Source organism: Macaca thibetana, chromosome 1, assembly GCF_024542745.1.
Source record: "Macaca thibetana thibetana isolate TM-01 chromosome 1, ASM2454274v1, whole genome shotgun sequence".
Lineage (NCBI taxonomy): Eukaryota > Metazoa > Chordata > Mammalia > Primates > Cercopithecidae > Macaca > Macaca thibetana.
Genome location: NC_065578.1, coordinates 108232693 through 108250105, shown reverse-complemented (window position 1 = coordinate 108250105; position 17413 = coordinate 108232693). Strand labels below are relative to the sequence as shown.

At 45.7% G+C, this 17413-nt stretch overlaps 1 protein-coding gene across 9 annotated transcripts in view; it reads left to right on the top strand.

The window, feature by feature from the left end:
• The first annotated feature begins 4633 nt into the window (after positions 1-4633).
• CLCC1 (chloride channel CLIC like 1) overlaps positions 4634-17413 on the top strand; it is a 39718-nt gene continuing 26938 nt past the window's right edge. For 6 of the 9 annotated variants that reach the window (XR_007717248.1, XR_007717245.1, XR_007717246.1 and 3 more), the window contains exon 1: positions 4634-4730. Coding sequence is in view for 3 of the 9 variants with exons in the window: in XM_050746105.1 (XP_050602062.1) it covers positions 4657-4730 (74 nt within the window). In the remaining 6 variants the exon portion in view is untranslated. Of the gene's footprint in view, positions 4789-17413 lie in introns of all 9 variants that reach the window. The other 3 variants (XM_050746137.1, XM_050746116.1, XM_050746127.1) reach the window with 3 other exon arrangements.

Here is a 17413-nt window from a genome sequence, read left to right as displayed (position 1 = left end):
TGTGGTGGCTCATGCCTATAATCACAAGACTTTGGGAGGCTGAGGTGGGTGGATCACTTGAGGTCAGGAGTTCGAGACCAGCCTGGCCAACACGATGAGGACTAAGCTCCGATTTTTTTTTTTTTAAATCTTGCCTAAATTCCTATCTAAGGGGTCTGGGGAGTCGTGCCTTACAAAGCATGAATTCTCATCAGATGGGTTTTATTTAATCCTGTATATTGTGACTTACTTTCCACTCTGACTCTGGCATAACAGGAAAATCAAAATGTTTTACCCCAAAATACATTTTCTTGCCATACCTGGAAATTGCCCTGTAAAGTCTTTGGTGGGAAAAATGCACATCCTATAAAGAATCCCTTTTCCCCTTTGTTTTCCTTCCTTTCTTTCCAGATCCAGGAGGTATTCAACTTAGAACCAGGCACCTTTTTAATTCCCGTAAGAAACATTTCACAACCTGCTTTCTCTGAAGTCTTTTATCTGAGCGCTTCCTCTGCACAATAAAACTCCGTCTCCACAATCCTTTATCTTAACCTGAACATTTCCTTTGATCCCAGGTCTTCAGATAAACTCAACCAATTGTCAACCAGAAAATGTTTAAATTTACCTATAGCCTGGAAGCCCCCGGCTTTGAGTTCTCCCAGCTTTCTAAGTCAAACCAATGTATTTGTTAAATGTATTTGATTAATGTCTCATGCCTTCCTAAAATACATAAAACTAATCTGTACCTTTGGCAGGTGTTCTCAGGACCCCCTGAGGGCTGTATCACGGGCCATGGTCACTCATATTTGGCTTAGAATAAATCTCTTAAAATATTTTAGAGTTTGACTCTTTTTGTCGACAATGGTGCAACCCCATCTCTAAAAAAAAATAAAAAAATAAAAATAAAATAAATTAGCCGGGTGTGGGGGCGTGTGCCTGTAATCTCAGCTACTCAAGGGGCTGAGGCAGGAGAATCGCTTGCTTGAATGTGGGAGGTGGAGGTTGCAGTGAGTCAAGATTGTGCCACTGCACTCCAGCCTGGGCGACACAGCAAGACTCCCTCTCAAAATAATAAGCACCAGAAATTGTTATATTTGCTTCAATAAATAGTTGGTCACATATGTCATTTTTTGTTTGTCTCCACATGTCTTCTGCATGGGGGTGACTAGGTTCTTTGAGGTTCACATAAAAGAGAAAATGAGAGGACTGAAGTATCTATACTCTCAGGGTCCATCTCATTTGGGAGTGCAAGGAAGGGGAGTTGGGGTGGATGGGTAGTGTAGAGGTTCTTAATTATTCCCAGGGAGGACTTTGAGAGGTCTGCTCCAATTTTATTTGTGTGTGTTTGCCTCATCAAGTTGAGAGATTATTTCTATTTTTAAAATGTTTAATTTTTAAATTTATTGCATCGTGTTGTATTGACAAAGTCTTGCTCACTAGAGCCTAGAACTCCTGGGCTCAAATGATCCTCCTGCCTCACTCAGCCTCCCAAGTAGCTAGGACTACAGGCACATGCCACAATGTGGGGCTAATTTTTTATAGAGATGGGGGTCTCACTATGTTACCTAGGCTGGTCTCAAACTCCTGGCCTCTTAACAATCCTCCCACCTTGGCCACCCAAAAAGCTAGCATTACAGGCATGAGACACCACACCTGCCCCCAAATTTTATTTTTAAAATGTTTATTTTTTCAAAATTGTAATGTCGACAGAGTCAAACTCTGTAAAATATTTGAAGAGATTTATTCTGAGCCAAATGTGAGTGACCATGGCCCATGACACAGCCTCAGGAGATCCTGAGAAGATGTGCCCAAGGTGTTTGGGCCACAGCATGGTTTTATGCACATTTTAGGGAGCATAAGACATCAATCAATACATGTTAAATGTACATTGGTTCAGTCCAGAAAGATGGGACAACACAGAGGTGGGGGTAGGGGGATGGACTTGCTGTCACATTGGTATCTTATTGCTACAAAGTGTATCAGTGTTAAGGTCTCTGTTTGTTTGTTTGTTTGTTTGTTTGTTTCTCCTGAGACGGAGTCTCGCTCTGTCACCCAGGCTGGAATGCAATGGCATGATCTTGGCTCACTGTAACACCCACCTCCCAGGTCCAAGTGATTCTCCTACCTCAGCCTCCCAAGTAATTGGCATTACAGAGGCCCACCACTATGCCTGGCTAATTTTTGTGATTTTCTAGAGACAGGGTTTCACCATGTTGGCCAGGCTGGGTCTTGAACTCCTGATCTTAAGTGATTCACCCGCCTTGGCCTCCCAAAGGGCTGAGATTACAGGCATGAGCCACTACACCCGGCCTCAGGTTTACTTTAGAATGCCCTTGGCTGACAGGATGGGTCTATTTAGTCGGTTGGGGGGCTTAGAATTTTATTTTTGTTTTACAGTAAGAAGCCAAAGGACACAACAGAGTGAAAAGGCAACCCACTAACAGGGAGAAGACGGGGCTGGGTGTGGTGGCTCATGCCTGTAATCCCAACCCTTTGGAAGGCTGTGGCAAGAGGATCACTTGAGCCCAGGAGTTTGACACCGGCCTGGGCAATACAGGGAGGCCCTGTCTCTAAAAAAAATGAAAAGAAAAGAAAAAGTGGGAGAAGATATTTGCAAATCCTATCTGATAAGGTGGTTAATATCCAGAATATACAGGGAACTAAAACACAACAAAAACCCACTAAAAAAATGAGCAAAGCCAGGAGTTCAAGGCTGCAGTGGGCCATGATCATGACACTGCACTTCAGCCTCGGTGACAAAGTGAGACCCTGTCTCTTAACAAAACAAACGGGTAAAGGACTTGAATAGACATTTCTCCAACGAAGATATACAAATGGCATGGCTGATAAGCACATGAAAAGATGCTCAACATCACTGGTCATTAGCAAAAGGCAAATCAAGACCACAACGAGATACCTCACACCTAATAAGATGGCTACTATACAAAAATAAAAAGATGTCAGCAGAGATGTAGGGAAATTGGAACTTTTGTGCACTCTTGGTGGGAATGTAAAATGATGCAGCCACTATGGAAAAGAGAATGGCAGTTCCGCTCGGCACAGTGGCTCATGCCTGTAATCCCAGCACTTTGGGAGGTCGAGGCGGGCGGATCACGAGGTCAGGAGTTCGAGACCAGCCTGGTCAACATAGGGAAACCCCATCTCTACTAAAAACACAAAAATTAGCCGGGCATGGTGGTGCACGCCTGTAGTCCCAGCCACTCAGGCGACTGAAGCAGGAGAATCGCTCGAACTCAGGAGGCAGAGGTTGTGGTGAGCCGAGATCGCACCACTGCACTCCAGCCTGGGCAACAAGAGTGAAACTCCATCTCAAAAACAAAAACAAAAACAAAAACAAAACAAACAAGAGTATGGCAGTTCCTCAAAAAATTAAAAATAGAATTACTACATAATCCAGCAATTCCACTTCTGTATATATTGCTCAGGAGTTGAAAGCAACAGATATTTGAACATCTGTGTACATACCCAAAAGGGTTAAAAAACAGATATTTGTATATCCACGTTTATAGTATTATTTCACGGTAGACAAAAGTGGAAACAACCTGTTATCCATTAACAGATGACTGAATGAACTGCCATATATATAAAATGGAATATTATTCAGCCTTGAAAGAAATTCTGACACATGGATGAACCTTGAGGACATTATGCTAAGTGAAATCAGTTACAAAAAGACAAATGCTGTATGAATCTTTATATGAAATACCTAGAGTAGTCAAATTCATAGAGACAGAAAGAATGGCAGTTGCTGGGAAGAAGGGAGGGGAAGAATGAGGAGTTACCATTTACTGGGTACAGAGTTTCAGTTTTGCAAGATGAGTGCTGGAGACGGATGGTGGTAATGGTTGCACAACAATGTGAATGTATCTAATGCCACTGAATTGTACCTTTAAAAATGGTTAAGATGGTAAAATTTACCATCTTACAGTTTTACCATCTTTACAGTTTCTCGAGATTGCAAGGCCAGCAGTTAAAGACAAAAACGAAACTTCACTATTTCCAACTGCCCTACAGTGTGCAGACTTTTCCCTTGTCCTGCCCTGAGTAGAACTACAGTTGTCATCCGTGATTCTCCCTTTAAAAAATGCTTGTGGCCAGGAGCGGTGGCTTATGCCTGTAATCCCAGCACTTTGGGAGGCCGAGGCGTGCGGATCACCTGAGGTCAGGAGATCGAGAACAGCCTGGCTAACACGGTGAAACCCCGTCTCTGCTAAAAAGACAAATTAGCTGGGTGTGGGGGTGCGCGCTTGTAGTCCCAGCTGCTCCGGAGGCTGAGACAGGAGAATTGCTTGAACTCGGGAGGCGGAGGTTGCAGTGAGCCGACATCGCGCCACTGCACTCCAGCCTGGGCAACACAGTGAGACTCTGCCTCAAAAAAAAAAAATCATGCTTGCGTTTCATGGCGAATGTTACACATTCAAACTTATCACATACATTAATAGTAAGAAAATATGTTTTCTATCCGTTGTATATATTTGAGTTCCAGGCGAGATTTCCTTCGCAGAAAGAGTTCCGCAGATGAAAAGGAAAAGAAAATCCGCGGCCAAAGTCAGCCGCGCGCTGAGGCCGGTCCCGCTACTAGCCCCGCCCAATCAACAAGGCCAATCAGCGGCTCGCAACGGGGGAGGGACACGCAGCCGCCAGCCGAGCAAGTCGATGAGGCGGCGCAGGAAGCACGCTGAAACACTGGGCTGCGGCAGGCTGTGCGACGTCTTCTGCGGCCGGCCTGGGCAGGTGTCTTCCTCGGGAGGCAGGCAGGGGATCCCGGACGTGAGTCCGTGCAGTTGGGTGTGTTGTGCGGCGGGTGGGGCGGGGCGTTACGCCCCGGCGGGTACCGCGGACTCGCGGCGCGGACGCTGGGGAGGTCGCAGGCGCGACCCGGGGCGGGAACCGTGCTCGCTGCGCAGCGTCGGCTCCGGCCTGTGGGTGCCTCGGGCTCCTCCCTCGGCTCCCGCGCCGGCGGCTGCCTGTCCGCCGTGGTTGTGCGCATTCCGGGTAGGTGCTGGGCCCAGAGAGCGGCCTACGGAGAAGGCACAGCGAGTGCAAAGCGAGACCCGGGCGCAGGGTGAATTATGTTGGCTTTGGTTATCTCTGAAAACTTTAAGCATAATTTGAATAAATACTGTCAACAGAATAGCTCAGATTTAGTTGTAGTTAATTTTCTAAAACTTCAAATTTGTGAATTAACACAGTTAACAACAACAAAAAAGGACACAAAACAACCTCCAAATCGGTTTTTTTTTTTGAGACGGAGTCTTGCTGTGTCACCCAGGCTGGAGTGCAGTGGCGCTCTCTCCGCTCATTGCAACCTCAGCCCCCCGGGTTCCAGCGATTCTCCTGCCTCAGCCGCCTGAGTAGCTGGGACCACAGGTGCGCGCCACCACGCCCGGCTAATTTGTAAATTTTATTTGTAGAGAAGGGGTCTCGTTGTGTTGCCCAGGCTTGTCTCTAACTCCTGGGGTCAAGGGATCTTCCCATCTTGGCCTCCCAAAGTGCTGGGATTACAGGCATGAGCCATCGCGCTTGACTTCAAATCTGATTTGAGTGTAAAAAGTTAGAGACACCATAAGCTGTAGGTTTATAACTAGGTGGTGAAAAACAATTCAGGTTTTCTTTATGATAGTGATTGTGAAGTGTTCTTCCCAGACTAGCTTTATCGTCATCTGGGAAATTGTTAAAAATGCAGATTGACAAGTTTGAGAGCCGTGGTTCCAAGAAACTACAGAATCACACGAACTAAGTTGCAACCTCCCGACGTATGCCCTGGTACTTCTAGCCTAATACAGGATTTGACTCTACTAATCCAAGTTAGTCTTGCCTTTCCCATTACTCATGTGCATTCGTTGAAACCAAAGACTTTCTTTTGTGTCCATTTGTACTCAATGGCTGGCCGTCTGCACGGAGATCTGTGTTTCCTGGTAATTCTCCAGTCTAGAAGCGACTATAATTTACTATATATATTTTATATAGTAAAATATATAACTATTCGTTCTAACAGGTCTTCTCCACTCTAAGACCCTATCCTCTCAGAGAAGCCCCTGAGAGCCTGTTAGTACTTTTGCCCTGGAGAGGCAGTTTAGGTGGAGCCAGTCTGGGTTCTACCACTTACTAGCCTCGTGGTCTTGGGCAAGTTACTTTGTGTGATCTGTAAAATGAAGATAAGTGAGGATAAGAGTACTACTTCCAGTAGTTTTGTGAGGATTAAATTAATGTAACAGTGTTTGGCACATAGTAACAAAATATTAGCTCCTTTTAAGACGGAGTTTTGCTCTTGTTGCCCAGGCTGGAGTGCAGTGGCGTCATCTCGGCTCACCGTAACCTGCACTCCCCGGGTTCAAGCGATTCTCCTGCCCCAGCCTCCCGAGTAGCTGGGATTACCGGCATGCGCCACCACGCCCTGCTACTTTTGTTTTTAGTAGAGACGGGGTTTCTCCATGTTGGTCAGGCTGGGCTGCAACTCCCAACTTCAGGTGATCCTCCTGCCTTGGCCTCCCAAGGTGCTGGGATTACAGGCGTGACCCACCGTGCCCGGCCTTTAGCTACTATTATATATATTATAATTTAAAAATTATTAGTACCGAAGCCTGAGACAGGAGAGAAATGGTAAAACTAGTAGGGACTGCGGGAGAGAGAGAGAAGTATCCCCTGACAAGTACTAGAATGACATAGGTGCTACCATTAAACGAAGCCAGCTAGGATGGTTACTTTTGATTAACACTTTGCTACTCAAGAGTGTGGTCTGCGGCATCACCAGGAGCTTGTTAGAAGTGGAGAATCTCAGACCTACCTCAGATTTACTGAATCAGAATCCTTTTTTTTTTTTTTTAAACAAGCTCTCCAGCAGGTTTAGATGCAGCTTTGTTTGGAGGAAATGTGAGATTCGTTTTAGGATTTCTCAAGGAGTTCTAGCCTTCGATCAGTGACCATGGGGATCTGGCAGGAGGGCTTGAATTTCTAGCTGATTCTTCTATTCTGTCTTACCCTCCGGTCTTCCATCATTTCTACATTGCTAATCTCTATCCCTGGAGAAATCTATGGAACTGCTGGTTATTATTGGAGAAAGTAACATAGTTGCCAATAGTATGACTTTGTGGATGTCACAGTCAAAACTCAGCTGCCTAGCTGGCACAGGGCTCACCTGTAATCCCAGCACTTTGGGAAGACAAGGCGGGGGGCGGGGGGATCTTTTGAGTTCAGGGGTTCGGGACCAGCCTGGGCAACATAGTGAGCCCCTGTCTCTATAAAAAAGAAAAAAAAGCTCTCAACTGCTTGACAGGCTTTTCATTCACTTCCCTTTGTATAATGCCTCCTGTAGTAAGTACTTTTTTTCCGCTTCAACTCTCCATTTCCCCCATCTTAACCTCCTCACATACAGTGTTAGAAATGCAAATTACTCTTAGTAATTTCTCTGTCCACTTGATATCATATTATAATATGAAATCTGTCAACTTCTCTTTTTGCTTTTGAAATTTTGTCTTCATCCCTCTTCATTCATTTCTATTTATGGAGTGCATAACCTCATTGCCTATGAAGAACCCTTCCTGTAACCTTGATTTCATGCACTCCCATCTTGGAGCCTGTCTCCAGTTTACACACTCCCTTTGTCACCTACTTCTTAACCACTTAGAGAATTAGGCTTCTCACTGTCATTCTCTGAAAGGTCATAAATGGCCAACTAATTAACCAATCTAATGGTTTTTTTCCAGACTTTATTCCTCTCCACTTCTCTGAAGTATTGAATATGCTTGATACCTCTTTCTTGAAATTAAGCCCCTCTTTGGTTTTTGCCCATTGCATTTTTTTGGCTTGCCCTCTATTGCCCTTATTAGCCTTCACTCTCCTCTCTGGTATTTGCTTCTTCCATGGCTTTCTTCCTTAGCTGAACTCTTAATTTTTTCCAATACAGTATACAGTTATTCAGTATTTCTAAGTATCTCCAGAGCATAACAGCGATTTTAGTGGGTTTTTTTTTTCTTTTTAATTGAGTCAAGGTCTTGCTCTGTCACCCGTCTTGGAGAGCAGTGGCATGATCACGGCTCATTGCAGCTTCAACCTCCCTAGCTCAAGTGATCCTCTCACCTCAGCCTCTCCAAGTAGCTGGGAATATAGATGTGCGCCACCACATCCAGCTAAATTTTAAGTTTTGTAGAGATGGAATCTCCCTAAGTTGCCCAGGCTGGTGTCAAACTCCTGAGCTCAAGTGATCCTCCTGCCTTGACTTCCCAAAGTGCTGGAATTACAGGCATGAGTCGCCACAACCGGCCAGAAACTATTGTTCTATATATTTTGTGAAGAGCTTTGATTGTTCAGGCAGGAGGGTAAATCTGGTCCCTGTTACTCCATGTTGGCCAGAAGTAGGAGTTGGGGAAGTGTGTTGGAGTACAGAGTCCCCCCTTTACTCTTGGGGGATACATTCTAAGACCCCAGTAGATGCCTGAAACTTCAGATAGTACTGAACCTTATATATATTCTGTGTTATTTCCTATACATCTATACCTCCGCTAAAGTTTAATTTATTGGTTAGGCACAGTAAGAGATTAACAGCAATAACTAACAAGATAGAAAAATTATAACAATACACAATAATAACAGTTATGTACTGTGGCTGGAATTTTTTCACTTTGAGGTACGACAGCAAAACTAGCATGAATTTCTTTCTCCTCCTGTACAATTTCATGGATACAAGTTTTGTTCTTAACATAGATCTTAGCAACCTCATCATATGAGTTTTTTTCTTTCTTTCTTTCTCTTTAATTTTTTTTTTTCTTTTTTTTTTTTGAGATGGAGTCTTGCTCTGTCGCCCAGGCTGGGGTGCAGTGGCCGGATCTCAGCTCACTGCAAGCTCCACCTCCCGGGTTTACGCCATTCTCCTGCCTCAGCCTCCTGAGTAGCTGGGACTACAGGCGCCCGCCACCTCGCCCGGCTAGTTTTTTGTATTTTTTAGTAGAGATGGGGTTTCACCGTGTTAGCCAGGATGGTCTCGATCTCCTGACCTCGTGATCCACCCGTCTCGGCCTCCCAAAGTGCTGGGATTACAGGCTTGAGCCACCGCGCCCGGCCTTTTTTTTTCTTTTGAGACGGAGTCTCACTCTGTCACCCAGGCTGGAGTACAGTGGTGCGTTCTCAGCTCACTGCAATCTCTGTCTCCCAGGTTCAAGCGATTTTCCTGTCTCAGCCTGTCAAGTAGCTGGCATTACAGGTGTGTGCCACCATACCCGGCTAATTTGCATATTTTTATTTATTTATTTATTTTAAGACGGTGTTTCACTCTTGTTGCCCAGGCTGGAGTGCAATGGCGCGATCTCGGCCCACCACAACCTCTGCCTCCTGGATTCAAGTGATTTTCCTGCCTCAGCCTCCTGAGTAACTGGGATTACAGGCATGTGCCACCACGCTCGGCTAATTTTGTATTTTTTTGTAGAGACAGGGTTTCTTCACGTTGGTCAGGCTGGTCTTGAACTCCTAATCTCAGGTGATCCGCCCACCTCGGCCTCCCAAAGTGCTGGGATTATAGGTATGAGCCACTGCGCTTGGCCTATTTATTTATTTTTTGAGATGGAGTCTTGCTCTGTTGTCCTGGCTGGAGTGCAGTGGTGTAATCTTGGCTCATTGCAACCTCTGCCTCCTGGGTTTAAGCAATTCTCCTGCCTCAGCCTCCCAAGTAGCCGGGACTACAGGTGCCTACCACCATGCCTGGCTAATTTTTGTATTTTTAGTAGAGACAGGCTGTGTTTGCCACACTGGTCTCGAACTCCTGGGCTCAAGTGATCTGCTGGCCTCAGCCTCCCAAAGTGCTGGGATTACAGGCATGAGCCACTGCGCCCAGCCCTTTTTTTTCTTTATTAAGTTGAGAACTTTCACTTTTTCACTTAAAGGAAGCACTTTATGGCTTTTCTTTGATATATCTGAATTGCCAGCATTGTCACTCCTGTGCTTTAGGACCATTATTAAGTAAAGATTCCTTGAATACACACACTGAGATACCACAGCAGTCGATCTGATAACCCAGATGGATATTAAATGACTGGAGTGTGACACCTACAGTGTGGACATCATCCCAGGTGGGATGGAATAGGACAGCAAGAGAGTTCCTCACACTATCCGGAGCTGCGCATAATTGAAAACTTAGAAACTGTTTACTTCTGGAATTTTCCATTTAATATATTCAGACTGCAGTTGACTGTGGGTAACTGAAACCTCAGAAAGCAAAACCGTAGATGGGGGTACCACTGTAGAGTTACTGTGTCACTTTGATCCGAAACCTCCACCTGAATGATTCCTTTAACCGTTCCCGCTAGGCTTTCTCTGTTAAAGCTGCTGTGCCAAATCCAGGGGTCAGTTTGCTGCCCTCTGATCGCCTGACCTCTTAGCAGCATTCAACTTATTTGTCTCTTCTCTCCTCCTTTCTTCACTTGGCTTCTGGAATTCCAGCCTCTCTTGGTTTTCTTCTTGCCTCATAGTACTCATTAGAAGTATCTCTTGCTGGTTCCTCCTCTTCTTTCTGATCCCCAAATGTTGGCTTGCCCTGGACTCAGTCTTTTGTCCTCATAATAGATCTTCTGGTGATCTTACCCAGTCCATCTCTTTTAAACCCCGTCTCCATCCTGAGGGCTCTCAAATGCAGTCCCACTGCTCTCCTTAGCTTCATCCTGCATATTTACAATCTCTACTTGGACATCAGTGGACACTTCAGATTTACTATATCCAAACAAAACTCTTGGTCTTTCAGAACTTGCTGTCTTCCTCAGTCTTTTCTCCCAGTTGGCCTGGCCACAAACCTAGAAATTGTACCAAATCTTCACTTGTCCTTACCTACATCCAAATTTTCAGCAATTTCTATAGTGTATTTCTGTATTAGAGTAGCAAGAGATGTTATAAGAAATAAACCCATATATCTCAGGATATGCCATAAAGGAAGTTGATTTTTGCTCACATGAAACTGAAAAGCTATATTCCCACTTAGTGGGTGGCCTTCCAGGTGGGCCCAGGCACCTGCATAGTTTGGCTGCCCTCCTCCAGGGCTCAGTGTCCTGGACATTCCCAGGTTGGAAGAAGGCAGCTGGGAGGTTTTCATGGGCCAGACCTGGATGTGGTGCGTATCCCTTTTACCTGTTGCATTGGCTAGAACTTTACTATTACGCGGCCATACTCTACAAAGAGAGGCTGAGACATACAGTCATCATTTGTCCAGAAGGAAGAAGAAATATGCCTAGTGACCTATTAGCTGGTCACTTTGCCAAATGTAGTAGGGTCTACCTACAGATTTTAAAAATCTGACCATTTGTCATCACCTTTGCTGCTATCTTAGCTCATGTCACCTTCATCTCTCAACTGGATGACTACAGATCCTCCTAACCTCCTGATAATTTTCCATTCTAATCTCTACATAATAGCCACAGTAATTTCTTTTAGAATGTAAACCAGATTCTATCATGCCTCTATTTAAAAGCCTCAGGTGGCTTCCTGTTACACGTAGAGTAAAAACCACACTCTTTACTGTGGTCTACCACTCCCTCCCTCCCCACCTCCCTGCCTCCCAGCTCATCCCCAAGACCCAGCTGTTCTGGCCTCCTTTCTGTTCCTTGACTGCTTCAGCTTCTTCCCCACTCAGGGCCTCTATACTTGCTGTGTCTTCTCTCTGGATGTTCTTCAAATCTTCCTAAGATTATCTTATTTTTCTCCTTAAATGTTCTTGTAGTTACCTACTTACGTGTAACAAACCACTCTAAAGTGTAGTGGCTTTTTTTTTTTTTTTTCTTTTTGAGACAGAGTCTTGCTCTGTCACCCAGGCTGGAGTGTGGTGGTGCGATCTTGGTTCACTGCAACTTCCACCTCCCAGGTTCAAGCAATTCTCCTGCCTCAGCCTCCCAAGTAGCTGGGACTACAGGTGCGTGCCACTATGCCCAGCTGAATTTTTGTATTTTTAGTAGAGACGGGGTTTCACTGTGTTAGCTAGGATGGTCTCGATCTCCTGACCTTGTGATCCGTCCGCCTCAGCCTCCCAAAGTGCTGGGATTACAGGTGTGAGCCACCGTGCCTGGTCAAGTGTAATGGCTTTAAACAACACTTTTATTACCACTGGTGATTTTGTGGTTTTATGGGGTGTGATTGGGCTCAGCTGGATAGTTCTTTTATTCTGCATGACATTGGCTGCATCATCAAGTCAGTCACCAGAGGCTGGACTGGAACCACCAAGATGGCTCAGCCACATGACTGCCATTGATATTAGCTACAGGCTGGGAGCTCAGTGTGCCCCTGCACCCAGCCTCTTCGTGTGACTGGCCTTCTTACAAGGTGGCAGCTGGATTCCAAGAGGGGCGTGTTCCCACGAACATATGTTCTGTCTTAGGATTCTCCAGAGAGACAGAACCAATGAGGGTGGGTGGATGGATGGATGAGAGGGAATTTATTAGCGGAATTAGTTCATATGATTATGGGTGCCAGGAAATACCATGATAGGCTGTCTACAAGCTGGAGACCCTGGAACGCCAGTAGCCTGGCTCAGTCCAGGTGTGAAAGCCTCAGAACCAGGGAAGCTGATGGTGTAATTTTCAGTCTGAGGCTGAAGGCCTGAGAACCTAGGGGCTGCTGGTGTAAGTTCTGGAGTCTAAAGGCTTGGAGAGCCTGGAGTTCTGATGTCCAGTGACAGGAGAAGAAGAGTGTCCCTGCTCCAGGAGAGAAAAGAAATTGCCTTTTCTCTTTTTTGTTTTATTAGGGTTCCCAGATGACTGAGTGGTGCTCGCCCCTACAGAGGGTGGATCTTCCACACTCAGTCAACTGACTCACAAACCAGTCTTCCCTGGAAACCCCCTCAGACACATCGGAAGGAATGCTTTGCAGTTCTCTAGGTATTCCTTAGTCCAGTCAAGTTGACACTTAAAGTTAACCATCACATGTTCCAAAGCGAAGTAGAAGCAGGCGACCCTCTTGAAGGCTAGGCCCGGAACCATCGCAGCCCCACTTCCACCAAAGGATTTTGGTTCAGTAGTCACAGGGCCAGCCCAGATTCAGGAGAGGGGGAAATACACTCGACATCTCTCCGTGGGGAGAGTGACAAAGCATTTGTGGCTGTCTTGGATTTTAGGGGCCTACCCTGAAATACCCAGCATCGTCTAATCCATATGTAACACTGTCTTGCTTTATTTTCTTAGGATTTATCACTATCTCGAGTTACATGTTTTTGTTTTTGTTTTTTGCCAACTTGCTGTCCTCCCCCCCTAGAATGTAAGCTTCCTGAAGAAGACCTTGTCTGTGTAGATTCTTGGGGTCCCTGTCACTTAAGACAGTGCCCAGCGTGGTGGCTCACGCCTGTAACCACAGCACTTTGGGAGGCCGAGGCGGGCTGATCACCTGAGGTCTGGAGTTCGAGACCAACATGGAGAAATCCCTGACTAACATGGAGAAATCCCTTCTCTACTAAAAATACAAAAAATTAGCCGGGTATGGTGGCGCATGCCTGTAATCCCAGCTACTTGGGAGGCTGGGGCAGGAGAATCGTTTGAACCCAGGAGGCAGAAGTTGCAGTGAGTTAAGATCACACCATTGCCCTCCAGCCTGGGTGATGAGCGCAACTCTGTCTCACACACACACACACATAGCCCAGCCCAGGAGATCGCGCCATTGCACTCCAGCCTGGGTGACAAGAGCAAAACTCTGTCTCACACATACACACACACACCCTCCAGGAGGTCGCGCCATTGCACTCCAGCCTGGGTGACAAGAGCAAACCTCCGACACACACACACACACAGTGCCCAGTGTACAGTAGGTATTTGGTAAATGTTGAACAAATTAATGCTGAACTCCTTCCACAGCCATATTCTCATTCTGAATTTCTATTTAAAATTAACATCACTGTTTTTGTTGCTGGTAGGCTGAGGTCTGTAGAATTGATCTTCAGAGTGTGCCACGTGTGTCCTTCCTGGTTTTGTTGCCACCACTCTTTTAGGCCGAGTACCACATCTTTCTTCTGCTTCAGCCACTTTGTTGGATAATGAATCCAGGTTTTCCTCCTCCTCGCACTTAGTGCTAGTTTTTTATTTTTTTTTTTTTGTTTTTTTTTTTTTTAGAGACCGAGTTTTATGCTTTCGCCCAGGCTGGAGTGAAGTGGCACAATCTCGGCTCACTGCAACCTCTGTCCCCCAACCAGGTTCAAGCGATTCTCCTGCCTCAGCCTCCCAAGTAGCTGGGATTTACAGGTGCATGCCACCATACCTGGCTAATTTTTTTTTTTTTTTGGTAGTTTTAGTAGCGGCAGGGTTTCACCATGTTGGCCAGGCTAGTCTGGAACTCCTGACCTCGTGATTCACCTGCTTGGCCTCCCAAAGTGCTGGGATTACAGGCGTGAGACACCGCGCCTGGCCTAGTGCTAGTTTTATCTTCCTGCAGTGTGGCTCACATCCCTCTCTTTCTTGAGGTGGAGTCTTGCTCTGTCACCCAGGCTGGAGTGCAGTGGCGTGATCTCCGGTCACTTCAACCTCTGCCTTCCAGGCTCAAGCGATTTACCTGCCTCTGAGTAGCTGAGATTATAGGTGCCTGCCACCACGCCCGGCTAATTTTTGTATTTTTAGCAGAGATGGGGTTTCACCATGTTGGCCAAGTTGGTCTCAAACTCCTGACCTCAAGTGATCTGCCCACCTCAGCTTCCCAAAGTCCTGGGATTATAGGCGTGATCTCCTGCTCCCAGCTTTGGCTCCCATCCCTCGTGAGAATTACAGCAGGTGAAGTTAGTCATAAGCTTTTTTCCTCAGCAGTGTCATCACCACCCACCCACCTCTACCTCTCAGTGTATCCATCCTCCCAATTGCAATTGTTGAAGCATACACTTTGCCCTCTGTCTCTGCCTGTCCCATCTTGAGCACTTAACATGTTACCCCTACTTCAGATTCTCATTCCTGTGCAGTCTTTCCACTTTCTCCAGTTGATGTGCATTCTTTTTTTTTTTTTTTTTGAGACGGAGTTTTGCTGTTGTTACCCAGGCTGGAGTGCAATGGCGCGATCTTGGCTCACTGCAACTTCCGCCTCCCGGGTTCAAGCGATTCTCCTGCCTCAGCCTCCCAAATAGCTGGGATTACAGGCATGCACCACCACTCCCAGCTAATTTTGTATTTTTAGTAGAGATGGGGCTTCTCCATTGTTGATCAGGCTGGTCTCAAACTCCCCATCTCAGGTGATCCATCCGCTTTGGCCTCCCAAAGTGCTGGGATCACAGGCATGAGCCACTGTGCCTGGCCAGATGTGCTTTCTTTATCCTTTGAACCTCTAAAATCCTTGAGTCCTTGCTATGGCTTTATTTGCATTTGCTGCTTAACAAACGTTTACTGAATGTCTTTCACGTACCAACCACTGGGCTGGGTGTTGAGGCTGGGGAGATGGAGGGACAAGGTGGAGATGTGAGTGGGAAGGTGACTTCAGAGTTAGGTAAGATATTACCTTTCCCTAGAGAAGTTCACTCTTTAACAGTGGTTTTCTATCTTGGCTACACATAAGAATCACTTGGAGGGGCTTAAAAAAATTCCAGTGCCTGGGTCCTAATCCCAGAGATTCTGATTTAATTGTTTTGGGATATGGCCAAAACATTGGGAGTTTTAGAAGCTCCTTGGGTGATTCTAATATGGAGCCAAGGTTGAGAGCCATTGAGCTAATGGAAGAGACAGACCGATAAATGGCTAACTTCATTGCTTCCAATGCCAGAAGAATATACAAGGCACATGGGGAACAGGAGTATTTAATTTAGCCTGGAGTTATTTTTATTGTACAACTAGACTGTAAGCTGTTTATGGACAGGGCCCAGGGCTTTGTCATCTTGGGGTTCTCTTGCCTGATTCTTACATGTGGTGGGTATGAGATAGGCCATCCAACAGAACTTTCTTCGATGATAAAAGTGGTCAAATGTTCTGTATCCACCCTGTCCAATATGGTAGCGACTACCTATATGTGGCTATTGAGTGCTTGAAATGTAGCTAGGGGGAATGAGGAACTGAATTTTTAATTTTATTTAATTTTAATTAAATAGCTATATAGAAGAGTTACTAATGTTTAAATTATTTGACTGTTTATGCAGGGGCTTAGGTAAGGCAGGTTATTTTCTCTGAATGGTTTTGAAGTTTAGTCACTTCATTTGAATTGTAATTTCTCACTTCTCTCTCTTTTTTTTTTTTTAAGGTGGAGTCTCACTCTGTCACCCAGGCTGGAGTGCAGTGGTGTGATCTCAGCTCACTGCAACCTCTGCCTCCTGGGTTTAAGCGATTCTCCCACCTCAGCCTCCCAAGTAGCTGGGATTACAGGTACACACCACCATGCCCGGCTAAGTTTTTGTATTTTTAATAGAGACGGGGTTTCACCATGTTGGCCAGGCTGCTCTCGAACTCCTGGCCTCAAGTGATCCGCCCACCCTGGCCTCCCACAGTGCTGGAATTACAGGCGTGAGGCACCGTACCTGGCAATTTCCCACTTTTCTTATTTATCATTTGTTAAAATGAAAAAAAACACAGAGGGAGTCAGGTGTGGTGGCTCACGCCTGTAATCCTAGCGCTTTGGGAGGCCAAGGCATGTGGATCACCTGAGGTTGGGAGTTTGAGACTCGTCTGACCAACATGGAGAAACCCCATCTCTACTAAAAATTCAAAATTAGCTGGGCATGGTGGTGCATGCCTGTAATTCCAGCTACTCAGGAGGCTGAGGCAGGAGAATCGCTTGAACCTGGGAGGCGGAAGTTGCGAAGAGCCAAGATTGCGCCATTGCACTCCAGCCTGGGCAAGAAGAGCGAAACTCCATCTCAAAAAAACAAAACAAAACAAAACTCCAAAAACACAAGGAGGTTCATTAAAATACCTGTTTTTAAATTGACTTTATTGAGCTATAAATCATACTATATAATCCACCATTTAAAGTGTCCAGTTCCACCAGGCGCAGTGGCTCATGCCTGTAATCTCAGCACTTTGGGAGGCTGAGGTGGAAGGATAGCTTGACCCCAGGGGTTTGAGACCAGCCTGGGCAATATACTGAGACCTTATCTCTACAAAAAAGTTAATTAATTAAAAAAAAATTAGCCAGGTGTGGTGGTGCAGGCTTGTAGTCCCAGCTACTCAGGAGGCTGAGGTGGGCAGATCACTTGAGTCTGGGAGGGCGAGGCTGCAGTAAGCTGGGATTGTGCCTCTTCACTCCAGCCTGGAAAAAAAAAAAAAGCATACAATTCCATGGTTTTGGGTATACTTGCATGTATTTGCAACCATTATCACAATTTTAGAACATTTTTCATCACCTCAAAAGGAAACCCTGTAGCTATTATACTCCCAAACCTTCAGGCTTAACCACCTGTTAATCTACTTTCTGTCTTAATAGCTTTGCCTATTCTGGACATTTCATATATATGTACTTATATAATGTGTGGTCTTTCATATCTGGTTTCTTT